This window comes from Lachnellula hyalina, assembly GCF_007821495.1.
Source record: "Lachnellula hyalina strain CBS 185.66 chromosome Unknown contig00143, whole genome shotgun sequence".
Taxonomy (NCBI): domain Eukaryota; kingdom Fungi; phylum Ascomycota; class Leotiomycetes; order Helotiales; family Lachnaceae; genus Lachnellula; species Lachnellula hyalina.
In genome coordinates, this window is record NW_022157257.1 from 67473 (window position 1) to 80335 (window position 12863).

The 12863-nt window shown below is 47.9% G+C and overlaps 5 protein-coding genes across 5 annotated transcripts; 2 read left to right on the forward strand and 3 right to left on the reverse strand.

Annotated features, from left to right (window-relative positions):
* Positions 1-311: 311 nt before the first annotated feature.
* On the reverse strand, positions 312-2269 carry DLD1_2 (D-lactate dehydrogenase [cytochrome], mitochondrial; the record flags this gene model as incomplete). The annotated part of the gene is made up of 4 exons (XM_031152635.1): positions 312-404; positions 452-627; positions 674-1948; positions 1999-2269. 4 exons carry the CDS (start codon positions 2267-2269, stop codon positions 312-314), a joined length of 1815 nt encoding a protein of 604 aa, XP_031002944.1.
* A 1225-nt stretch (positions 2270-3494) lies between these two features.
* Positions 3495-5453, forward strand: LHYA1_G007708 (putative MFS-type transporter protein; the record flags this gene model as incomplete). The annotated part of the gene is made up of 5 exons (XM_031152636.1): positions 3495-3833; positions 3981-4064; positions 4109-4157; positions 4207-4383; positions 4438-5453. The coding sequence occupies 5 exons, from the start codon at positions 3495-3497 to the stop codon at positions 5451-5453; spliced, it is 1665 nt and encodes a 554-aa protein (XP_031002938.1).
* Positions 5454-7182: 1729 nt separating this feature from the next.
* On the forward strand, positions 7183-8186 carry LHYA1_G007709 (NAD/NADP-dependent indole-3-acetaldehyde reductase; the record flags this gene model as incomplete). Its single annotated transcript, XM_031152637.1, has 3 exons — positions 7183-7242; positions 7300-7584; positions 7686-8186. The coding sequence occupies 3 exons, from the start codon at positions 7183-7185 to the stop codon at positions 8184-8186; spliced, it is 846 nt and encodes a 281-aa protein (XP_031002939.1).
* Positions 8187-8536: 350 nt separating this feature from the next.
* LHYA1_G007710 (uncharacterized protein) lies at positions 8537-9671 on the reverse strand (the record flags this gene model as incomplete). The annotated part of the gene is made up of 2 exons (XM_031152638.1): positions 8537-9419; positions 9475-9671. 2 exons carry the CDS (start codon positions 9669-9671, stop codon positions 8537-8539), a joined length of 1080 nt encoding a protein of 359 aa, XP_031002952.1.
* Positions 9672-10602: 931 nt separating this feature from the next.
* purU (Formyltetrahydrofolate deformylase) lies at positions 10603-11469 on the reverse strand (the record flags this gene model as incomplete). The annotated part of the gene is made up of 1 exon (XM_031152639.1): positions 10603-11469. One exon carries the CDS (start codon positions 11467-11469, stop codon positions 10603-10605), a length of 867 nt encoding a protein of 288 aa, XP_031002951.1.
* Positions 11470-12863: the final 1394 nt, after the last annotated feature.

Below are 12863 nucleotides of genomic sequence, written 5' to 3' on the forward strand. Positions count from 1 at the left end.
GGGTTGAGATGGATGTTGAATGGATAGGATGACTTGGACATAGATTGGGTAAGAGCAAGGTTGGAGAATAGACGCTTGACTTTGGGAAGAGAGACGAATTTTCAATAATTGATATAAGTGGAAGGAAAAGGAGGGGCTGAGAATATGGAATAGCGCGAGAGTCGCAAATTCGGAATGGGCAGCTTCTAAGAAATTCGGCTTGAATTGTATATTAACATGGCATGAAGTATGTTTATTACTCACAGTCCATCGGTCCAACGGCACCGTATATCATACACATATCTATCAAACAATTACCTCATCTTTAAAATCTACCATTGAGCAACCTCTCCTGGCTCTGGCTTCTGCACCCGGACGATCTTGTCCGGGTTTAATAAGCACAGTGGATCGAATGCCAATTTCAGCTGCATATAGTTAGAATGGGATCGAAAGAAGAGGCCGCAGAACATACCTTTCTCATCGCATCTACGGTGGTCTCTCCCAGCTCGTGGTTCAAGTAATCTCTCTTCACCAGCCCAACTCCATGCTCTCCTGTGACTGTTCCTTCCATCTTCACTGCCCTCTTCACCATTCGGTGTACTACTTCTTCGGCTTGCTTCCGTTGGCTATCTTTGTAGAGAAGAATTGCTTGGAAAGTTAGTACAGCTCCAATCTTTGAAGACAGAATACATACTGTGGAAATTTCCATCTCCAACGTGACCAACAATTGCTGTGAACAGGCCACTCTTGTTTATATCTTCCTTTGTCTCTTCGATGATGTCCGGTAATCTACTGATCGGAACCGCAACATCCCCAGTCCACACATGATCAGTTTCGTCCTCTTTCATTGCTATCACCGACCACAATGCAAGTTTCCGGGCACTCCACAATTCAGTCTGCTCAGCCTCATTCTTCGCAAACTCGAACGTCTTGCTACCAGTGCTCTTCGCAAGCTGTTTCACTATTCCAATTTGCTCCTTGACAGCACTTGGTGTGCCTGCAAATTTGAAGAAGAGAGTTGGCGCTTCATTCCAAGATCTGTCGGTCTCTCCAGCTGCATTTATGCATTTCATTTGAACTTCATCCAGAATCTCGATGGCTGCAATGGGGACACCCTCACCCACAACTTTGGCGACACAATTAGCGGCTTGCTTCACAGTTCCAAAACTACACACCGCGACGCTGGTGCTATTTGGCTTCGTCGTGAGTTTCAGCGTAGCTTCTGTGACGAGTCCCAGGGTTCCCTCGCTCCCTATGAACATCTTGGTCAAATCATACCCCGCGCTGCTTTTCCTCGGCCGCTGTCTCGTTTTGATAATTGTCCCATCTGCCAACACAACGGTCAAGCTTAGAACCCATTCTCTCATCGTCCCATATCGGTATGCATTTGTCCCACTGCAGCCCGTGCCTACCATACCTCCAATCATAGCACCTGGCCCTGGATCGGGAGGGAAGAACAGGTTGTCTTTCTCCAACTCTTCATTGAGCACCTGCCAGCCCACAGCAGGTTGTACTACCACATCCATATCCTCCTTATGCAGCTTTAAGATCTTGCCCATCTTCCCAAAATCAATGCATATGCCACCCCTCGTAGGCGCAAACTGGCCCTCTAAACTCGTGCCTCCGCTATAGCCCGTCACTGGGATCAACCTCTTGTGGCAAATCTTCATAACAGCGCTGACTTCCTCTGTACTCGAGGGGTAAATGACCAAAAATGAGCGTTCGGATTCTTTGTGTATATGGGTGCTCCACTCGCTGCCAGCATGATGCGTAATGTCTGTCTCGAGCGTCGAAACATTTTCTTTCCCTACAATTTCCACAAAGTCCGCCCACGCAGCTTCCATGTTCGAGCCGGATATGTTGTATTTCGGGGGTACGGTAGAGGCAAGGGGGAGTGTAGATGCTGTCGAAGGAGCAGGCGTCGAAAGGGTCCCGGCATAGTATGCTCCTAGAGCTGTGGCAATAACAACTATTTACAATTAGCTGTGCCATATCTGCCATCAAAAGAGGGATTCTTACCAAAGCTCAAAGCCGAATTCCTCCCCCCAGAACTCTCATTCCGCGCCTGTGTAAACCGCTCGCGGTCCGCCTTCTCCCGCTGCAATCGCATCGCCGTGCTGTTGTACAGCTGCCCCCTGAATGATTTTCCATCTTGAGGCGGCTTCTTTTGCTCCGTAGACTCGCAGCGCCGTTGCCGTACAGAGGCTATGCGGAGACATGAAGTTTGGACTGTTGACCTGCCTTGACTGGCAAGGAGCGCTCTCGAGGGCGCGCGGCAGGTGAGAGACATGGCTACCTTGAATTTGATTATTTGGCAGATTCTTGGATGCGGCTGCAATCAGTCCATCGATTGGGAGGTTGGCGGATGTGGAAAGGGAAGGGAGTTGGACGGAGTTGGCGGGGGTGAAAAAGCTTAGGTAGTGTTGTGTTTATACGTAGTAAGCTTTTCGCTTTCTGCAACAATTCTCTGCAACAACGTAGTATGTAACAATCCACTTTTGACACCGGCACGCCATCCATAACAGATATTCGTCAACATGTATACATTAAGGTAAAAATCATTGGTGTTTCATTATTGCATTACTATTATTGTTGTTATTCCATTATTGTGCTGCACGAGTCAAAGACTATGTAACACATCTGGGTCCTTTCTGCCGCAGCCAGATACCTACTCGAGTAATCCTCAGACCGTATCTCCTCTACTATATAACTTCTCCCACAGCAGCATAGAGCCCTACAGATACCCAAATTGGTGTTTCTATACCATGCCGCTTAATGAGAGTGTATATCAGTGTTTGATGATTTTCCCATTTGTTTGGATCGTTCTTTGCTGATGCTTCGTCGTCAACGCGGCTAGATTTCGCGAAAGTTCTTTGTCTCATCCCATCTCTGTAGTCAGAGAAAGATGCTGTCCTCCTTTTCATGGCAAGGGATCAAGTACTGGGAGGACTGTTGCATATTGCAGCCCTTCTCCTGGTGCCTCTAGCGTCTACCTCCCGCCATGATATAGCTAGCACTCGGAACCCTTCTACAAGTCAATGGAGAGGTCATACTGCATCGCAAGAAGAGCAGGGGGGGTATCAAGCTCCATCCCCGTCAGTGCATATTATCTATCTCTTGCTGTCTACTCCGTACCAGGCTTGCCCGAAAACAGTTGTTCGATAGGGCAGTTTGATTCTACACGCTATTATTAATCGTTTCCAATGTACATACATGTGAGATCCCACTCTCAAGTCGCCCAGAGGATTGCAGCAATTGTCCCTGGTGCGGCAACTGAAGTTGTTGTTGTCCAAGATGTCACACTGATAAAGTCCGCCGATCAGCTTATCAAGTGCAATCTGATACCAAAAATGGGGTATCTGGGCTGGGATATTTCCTATAGCTGGTCTGGATATTAAACCAGGTCTGGAACTCGAACTTCTGTATTTTGAAATTGTCAATATAAACTATAAGCCTACCAATATCATTTTCTCCAAGTTGAAATTTCCCCTCGCACTACCAGCAGAGCTCTCAAGATGGAAGATGCGGTGCACCGTCAAGGACACCTCGATGAGGCCGCAATTCCTGGCACCCTCCATCTCGTCGACCTCGAGGGAATGATACGCGCCAAGCATGCGTCTGGAACGCAACTCAAAGATGTTGTTCTTGTGCCAGCTCCGAGTGCCGACCCAGATGATCCTTTGAACTGGTCTCCCAGGCGAAAGTTGCTATCAATTACTTCTCTCAGCATGTATACTTTGATGGTGGGCATCGCGTCCGCTGCTATCTATAGTGTTTTGGAGCCGATATCTGAAGATACAGGTCTCACTCTTGCGGACTTGAATGCTGGGACTGGTTATATGTTCTTGTTCTTTGTACGTGCTATGCCTGAATCCTATATAAAAGCAACTTTCATTCTCAACTCATCACTATCTTTCAATACCCCTCTGCCTAATACATCTAGACTGATGCCACTTTTCTGCCTACTGCAAGCGATCATACCTGAATCTAATATAATCTAGGGGTGGGGCTGTCTTTTCTGGCAAGCGATAGCTCTGCAGTATGGAAAAAGACCGGTTTACCTCTTCTCGATGTTAGCGACTTTAGTAAGTAGAATCTTAGGCGTCGTCGAACATTTCTAACAGAATAGGGGATTATGATTTGGGTCCCTCATGCTACTTCTAACGGGGCATGGATTGGTACGAACCTCAAAATGGATCCAGTTTCACACTCACTGACTGCGCGTAGGAAGTAAGATTCTCCAAGGTTTCGTCGGGGCACCAATCGAGTCTCTGTGCGAGATTTCAATCACAGATATATACTTCACCCATGAAAGAGGGACTTATATGGGACTGTATGCTTTCATGTTAGCAGGGAGCAATTTCCTAGCTCCAGTATTCGCAGGCTTTATTAACGATGGACAAGGTTTGCATTCTTTCTTTTACAGAGACTCGGAAGTTATTGCTAATTCTGAAACAGGCTGGAAATGGGTCATGTATTGGTGTGCTATCTTCCTAGCCATTGGATTCGTCTTCTGTTTTTTCTTCATGGAGGAAACAAATTACGATCGAGCCCCGTTGGAAATGGTTGCCACACCAGATGAAATACCCTCCACAGCAACACCAAATAAAGGCGAACTCTCAATATCAGCAGATCCAGAGAAATCAGCAGCCATCATCCCCCCAAGCAACGATGACCCAACACCAGGCGTGATAGCCTACAAGCCAAAAACATACATCCAAAAGCTCTCTCTCCTCGACAAAAAGCGACCCTTCCACCTCTTCCGCAGCATGCTCCGGCCCCTCCTATTCTTCTCCCTCCCCTCCGTCGTCTACGCCGGCTTCTCCTACGGCAGCAACCTTGTCTGGTTCAACGTCCTCAACGGCACCGCATCTCTCATCCTCTCCGCGCCCCCTTACTCCTTCCCGCCCTCCATGGTCGGCCTCTCCTACCTATCCCCGCTCTTGGGGGTCGCAGTCGGGTCCCTGTACTCGGGCCTGCTGGGCGATCGCATAGTACTCGCGCTCGCGCGCCGCAATCAGGGGGTCCTGGAACCCGAGTTCCGTCTCTGGCTGTTCTCCTTATCGCTGCTGCTCATCCCCGGCTCGCTGCTCCTCTGGGGCGTCGGCGCAGCCCACCACGTGCACTGGTTCGGCCTCATTGTCGCCATGGGCGTCATTGCGGCTTCGAATTCCATAGGCATCCAGCTTAGTGTTAGCTATTGCATTGATTGCTACAAGGACCTCAGTGGCGAGGCTATGGTGACGGTGATTATCATTCGCAATACTATGAGTTTCGCAATCGGGTATGGAGTCACGCCGTGGGTGAAGAACATGGGGTATCAGAATGCGTTTATCCTGGCGGCTTTTGCGGGGTTGGCGCAGGTCTGCACGTTTCTGGCTGTTGTGAAGTGGGGGAAGAGTTGGAGGTGTGTGACGAAGAAGAGGTATTATGGGTTTGTAAAGGAGGGCGAGGGTTTGGGGATTAGTCATTAAATGGACATTTCAATATATTGTGGAGTATTTTGATCGGTGCCTAGTAACTCTGTAGGAAGCGGCTATGTGTTTTTATTCAGATGAATCGCGAGTTTCCATTTCTGATGAGCAGATATGGGAATTGGTACAGTAAGGACTGTGAAATTTAAACAGGCGCCGGTGTCTTAAAAAATACTCTAATTAAAAGCGAAATAGTTATTCTAGTTATCTGTAAACAGAATTATTTTTGAATACTTTTAGATTAACTAAAATAAATAGTTGCTTAGAACTATCTTATAGAGGTAGAGCTTTGATAATTATATTAATAATTTAGAGATTTATTAATTTAGCAATTAGCAAAGCTATTAGATCATGCTGGATATAATCCTAATAGTAGTATAATCTCCGTAAATCAATTTAAAAATAAAGCAGTACCCATTGTCGCACCAAATGACATCGCCAGCCTACTGCTCGTCATAATTCCTATACTAAGTCTGATGTTTCCTCTTCTGCTAGGCAAGCATCTACAAGGGCTGTAATATAAGTGATAGTAATATCTCGAGCCAATGCAATGCCTTTTGGGCTGTAGTCTTGAGGAAGGTGTTCAAAAACCGCTCGACCTCTCTTCCCTTGAAAAGAATCGTGTAGAAGCGGCTCTGCTAAAGATGAATACATGCGGAACTCGCAGAAATAGAGGCCTGCATCATCGGAGACGCACGAGGGCGTGTCCTGTGAGCTATAAACATGTTGCCGTGCTTCTAATGGAGTCAGCATCGGATACTCACCGGGAACTTTTCCTGCACTTTTCGCCATGCAGCCTCAACATCAACTGAGGCTGCCAGGATCTTTGGCAGCCCAAGCTTCTGGAGGTGATCCGAGTCAACGTACTGGCCATCATCTCCTGGTAATTCGTAGCCGTCTCTGCGAGCCACTGTTTCGAAGCGAAACTGGTCCGTCCTCCAGCCCAGTGCCACCATGCCTAGGTGAAGGATGAGATCAATATTGATACGATCCTCTTTGTCATGGGGATGAGGAGTCGGCAAGAACAAGGATCGTTGCCCACCCCAGATATCATTCGACACACGTCTTACATCCTCATACGTATCTCGGGTGTCACGAGCATACTTCAGCACTCGGATATCTTTCTTGTTCGGTCGTTTGATCACTTCCGGCAAAGAATCTCTCACAAGCTGGGACGTATTGAAGTCATACTCCATGAAAGGCTATGCATTTCAATTCTTGATCTTTGAGGGTTTGATGAGCGCGACTTACAGGATTCCCGGTCACAGCCACATTGAAGGTCTCTTTCGAAAACATCGTAAATATAAGTTGCCTAATGTTATGCAATCAATATAGCCTATACCAATTGTTTCTGCGTCTTGATGGCTGCCTTATAACACCATTTGAAAACAAGTAGCACGATGCAATGACTATAATGATGTGTTCAAGCTCTCGTTGATCGTTTGCGAACAGCAAAGACGGAGTGCGTTCCCACTTCACTGTGATAAGCATCGACGTGGTTATTGGTTTGTTGAATGTGGAGCATTGCTTATTTATCCAGTTCGGCTCAAACTTCCCCAGCAATCAATGGTGGAGGGCCTCGCACAACATGAAGTGATGATTCTTCATGCTTATTCCGCACGGTCTTTGGTCTGTTGGTCGTGACGGAAACCTACGTTGCTTAAGCGGGCGCCCCGAAACAACAAGAGTCGTCCCGTTTGATAGACGTCTTAATTTACCGCTTGCTGCAATGTCACCTATTGAGCCTATGAATTGCAGGACTGAGCTAATGGCTGTCAACCAACAAATCGTTCGTTGCTTGTGCCACTGCAGATGCATGGGACTTAGATTCAAGCCCTTTGCATAGCTTGCTTATGGTACGGGAACAGCTTGGTTCAAGGACGTCGGCAACACGGACTTTGATCCTAAGCTTGTCGAGTTGACAAAAACAGCCATCCAAAAGGGCTATTATCATCTAGACTGTGCAGAAATGTATGGCACGGAAGATGAGGTTGGCGTTGCCATCAAAGATGATGGCGTCGCCCGTCAAACACTCTTCATCACCAACAAAGTTGCCCAAGGAATCGACGAAATCCCTGCGGCTATTGATCAGAGTCTGAAGAAGATGCAGCTAGACTACTTTGACTTGCAAGTCACCAGTTCCGAATGTCAGGGCTTGGCCAGCTGACTAATGCCACATCGAGGTACTTGATTCACATCCCCTTCTTTGCGAAGTCTGATGAGGACTTCCAGCGCGCGTGGAAGGCGATGGAAGAGTTGAAAAAGGCTGGCAAAGCAAAGTCGATCGGTGTGAGCAATTATACACGCTCGAACCTCGAAGCGACTCTCAAAGGAGCAACGGACCCACCAGTCATCAATCAAATTGAGTACCATGCGTATCTCCAGCGTTCGAACAACTATATACCCTGGATGCGTGAGCATGGCATTCAAGTTGCATCATTCAAAGGCCTCACACCCGCCTTCCGATGTCCCAATGGACCGCTGAAAGAGCCATTGAGTCGTATGGCTAAGGCTCACAACACCACCGAGGCTGTTGTACTCCTTTCGTGGTTGATGCAAAACAACGTTGTTGCTGTCACCACTACTACCAAGCCGGAAAGACTTGATGAGTATGCTCAAGCTTTGAAAATCAAGTTGGGCCAGGAGGATCTGGACGAGATCACGAACGTAGGCGCTACATATCATTTCCGCACCTCTTGGGGGGAACACTTTGAGGACGACGATCGATCCTAGTCTCAGACAGGCTTGTTCTCTAATCTTCCAGTTGATTCCGTAGCTGGATAGAATATTTCCAATCAAGTCCGTCCAATGTCTTTGTCCCTTTTAATGGCGCGACACGTGATGTATTTTTGACTTCCCCTCAGAGAGGTTGATACCCGAGTCGCCAGCTGGAGCTGATTAAGGTCGCTGTCGCTACCTTGTAGTCATAGAACGCGTTGCTGTAGGGACAGGCTCGAGGACGAGGAAGGGTTTCTTGTGTAACCTATATAATTCCAACATGAAATCTGTCTCAGGATAAACAATATCTTTATCAATTCAACTACGTATAGTATACCATTTTCTGCTCATAATACACGCGCCATCTAATCAGGCCATTGATCCACGCCTTCGAGCGCCTCTTCCCCACGTGCATCCCCCCCGGAGCTCATCAAAGCCCCCAGGTTCATCCGCACACTCTTGCGTATATATTTCGTCTCGACGTTGGTCGCGAACCCACCACCGAGACCCCCGATATCACTCGCTCCACCCAGCGGATGGTGGTGTGCGAATATAGGCGGCTGCACCGTGATACAGGTCCGCTGATCATCACGCTCCTGCCCGGACCCCGCACACCAGTCACCCAACTCGACGTCCCAGATACGACTCCATTTCCTGACCCCGAACTCGTGCAGCAGCCGCCGCGCGCCGCGTTGGCTGACCGCATAGGCAATAGTGCAGACGGCGCCGCCGGAGGCTCGGTGGTAGACGCGCGTGTGTGGGGGGTGGGAGGTAGCTAGGGCATCAAGGGGCCCGAAGGGGTGGGCACGCAAGTGGTGCGGTGCTGGGACTGTGGGGTCGTGCGAGGTGAGGACGATATTCTGGAGTGACGGGGTGGTGGATTGGGAGTAGGGCGGGCGGGGGAATTCAACGCCGCAGTGGCCGAGCCATAAGACGTCCCAGGAGGAAGGGTCGCCATAGGGAGAGGAGGAGTGGCTACGAGTAGTGCTGGGGGAGAATGAGGGTGGGGGCAGGGGCAGGGAGTGGATGATGGGGGATAGTGGCGTCGTCGAGGAGGATTCGAATCGTAGGCCTATATCGGATGGCTCGGTGTTGGGGAGTGTGGTGGGGGAATGCATGGACAGGTCGAAGCCTTCGGTCAGCAAGCGTGAAGCGCGCGCAAACGGTTCTAATTGTTGGCGAAGCCTGATGTCCCAATCAACATCGTCTTCGAAGATCAGGGCAGTGGTGAGATTTTCGTGGACGATTCTGATGTCTGGTTAGATGTATATATGCAGTCGGCATAATGATATGATAGACCTACGTGTGTAAAGCGTTCATGTGGGATCTCCAACTTCCTTTGATCCCTGCGGACTGCTTGATGCTATCCGCACTTCCTCCTGGCGGAAATGCAGCTTCGGGGATACTGTCACCTCGTACACCTTGGATGAATTCTAGTTTTAGATTACTACTAGCTGCTGCGAGGGAGGTGGCGTCACGCCTGTCGGTTCGAGAAGGCATGTTGATGACGAAGATCTTCTGGAACTAGGAGGGTTTAGTAAATACAAAATATCATCGAGGATGTTCTTGGAATGTTAGAGGTAATTGAGACGAATTTGAAGCAGGATTTGGACGATATTATATTTTTACTCACTCCTAGAGTAACGTTTCCAATGTCGTGAAGTGGTTCGCGGTTTATGTGATCAGATTCCCCCACATCGATTCTCTGCCACTGAAAGGATAACCTCGACGACAAGTAATATATGGAGCACATCACAGCAAGACAGCATAGGGTCTTTAGCTGAGAGCTCCATCTGTGAACAGCCATATGGAATCAGAGTAGATGTGGTATGCTATGCCTAATTAGACCAGTCAAGAGTTGCTAGACTGGTAGTTTTCGTTTGCTTCAAGTGCCCCGAAGAACGCAGCTGCCGGTGATGCTATTAATCCATCAAATGGCCTGGATATTTTTTTCATGGACTGAGAAGTGTTCGCAAGGACACCTCGTCACTCGTGGTGTATTCTAGCCTAAAACGGGTAATTTCAGAACCATGCGAAAACTGCCAACTTGTATGGATCGCTTGTCGGAAACGACTCGACTTCTTTCGACGGAAATTCAACCTCTTGTCAAAGGCTACATAATCACTAAACTGTGATCTCAAACCCCGAAATTTGTTACTCGAATCATTATACTGTGCCAAGGGAATATAATACAAGAACACCTTGACTTGAGGGGAAATACCAGACTGTTAAATAGACGAAGAGATAAATGGGGAGAACTGGAGAATGATTTTGATTTCTTGAAAGGTTGCAACCAGAAGAAATACCACTGAGCTCCCGTCGATAGTTTAGACGGGTGATTTTTCCAACTAGTTCTCCAATCTGATCCATGATAGTTGTAAAAGCCATACACTCATATCGCGAACAGTAAAATAGGCTTTAGGGCAGTTGCCTAATTAAAAACAATTGTTTTCGCGCCATTAATCAAAACTCGCCTTTCAGTAACCCATTTTACTGCTGTCGCCAGCACGTTACTCTCAACATTGCTCCCTTCAGTCGTCAGCTCCTTGGGGCTCAACGCGTGATCCACGCGGACGACATTTTGCTCGATAATCGGACCCTCGTCCAGATCACTTGTAACGAAATGGGCGGTTGCTCCAATGATTTTCACACCACGATCGTATGCTTGATGGTAAGGCTTCGCTCCTTTGAAGGAAGGCAGGAAGCTGTGATGGATGTTGATGATCTTCCCGGACATGGCGGAGCAGAGAGCGGGCGAGAGAACTTGCATGTACCGAGCCAACACAATCAAGTCAATCTTCTGTTCCTTGACCAACTCGAGGATCTTGTTTTCTTGATCCGCTTTCGTCTCGGCAGTGACTGGCATGTGGTGGAAGGGGATTTTGTACGTGGCTGCCAGAGGCGCAAAATCGGGATGGTTGGAGATGATGAGAGGAACGTCGATTTTGAGTTGAGAAGTGGATTGCCTGAACAACAGATCGTTCAAGCAGTGTCCGATTTTGGAGACCATGATAAGGACTCGTGGTTTCCGTGCCGTTGAGGAAAGCTCGAAGTCCATGGACATCTGCTGGGCCGTTTCCTCAAAGGAGGTCCGTAAGTCATCGAGATTTATCTTGTTCTCGACATCGACGGGTGCAAAATGCACCCGCATGAAAAACTTCTTGGACGTTGGATCACCGAATTGTTGGGAGTCTACGATGTTTAAGTTGTATTGAGCCAGGAACCCAGTGACAGCGTGCACGATACCGGCTCGATCCGGACATGACAGGGTGAGAATGAATTCATCCCTGCTAGCCATCTTGGATGTATTAGGCAGTGGTTGAAGTAGGTGCAGACTAGGACTATTGTTCAAAAAAGTCAGAGGGGTTCGAGGGTATCTTTCGTGTCCTTTGTTCTTGTTCTTGATCTTGGATAGGCTATTGTTTAGAAAATTTCAATTCTAGACCTGATCACGTGGCGACGCTCTCCGGTTCCGGACATATAGATTTCATACATGCTTTGGAGAGTGACTTACTTCTTGTTATTCAAGTATAGTACGTATCATAGCCATTCTGGTAAAAGGCTATCCATATCGGATATTGCCCTCTATACTTATAGATATTACCCAGTCCTCCCTCCCGGCCTCCACGGCAGTGGCCCCCGGAGGCCAGCGGAGCGTCACCCACCTAATTACGGACTTATATAATAGATTGTATTCTAGGTATTAGTAGATGAATTAATTAAACCGAATGGGTTATAGGATTGTGTTTAGGTGGTTAATAGGACTTGGTGACGCTCCGCTAGCCCTCCGGGGGCCACTGCCGTGGAGGCCGAGACGTACTTGTTCGATTATTGGCACAAATACATAAACTCTGCTCTCATCTCCTAGTATCAGTAGTAGTTGTAGAGGAGTATCAAGTAGGCCCAAAATCCATGCTCCAGTCCACAACACAACCTTACTTGGATTGTACACACGTGATTTGTAGACCTAGAATTGAAAAGACTTTTACGGAGTACTGTTCTGCTGTAGAACCTTTCTATAAATTCCGACCAAGCAAGAGAGTTGTATACCTTGGTAGTATAGGCATGTACTTGAGGCTGTTAGGTAAGTAGCATATTACACAGCGCATTGATTGCATCGATGAGTGAGTGAGTGAGCGAGCAAATAAGTGGAAAATGGCAGGCTGAGCGAAGGCGACAGGAGTTTTTGTGGCGTCACAGCACAGCCACAGCCACAGCCACAGCACAGCACAGCCACAGCTATTCCGTTTCTGGTGACGACACGACGATGCAGTAACAACGAAAGCACTGTTTGTACTGTAGAACGATGGGGATAAAGTAGTGTAACCAGAAAGGAGATGGGATGGGAGAGAAGATCCCTTGACACTTTTTGTATGATACCGAGTAGGAATGTAATCCTCAACAATTAATACCAAACAAGAAGCATCATCCATCCATCTCTACTAGGTCCTCCCTGTCTGCTCTTGCCTTGGAAAGCTTCATTGGTTACCGAGGAATCTACATTTTCGCGTTCCCTCCTCGTGTTTGGATTACTACAACAGACACTCTTACAGATACAGTACAGTACAGTATCAATTTACAGTATTGATACACAGATACACCACTAGACGTCAGCGAGAGAGAGATCCATCTCCCTCTTTCAAGCCAAGCCATGCGTAAGCCCTTGCCCTTTTCTTTGTCTCTCTATCTCTC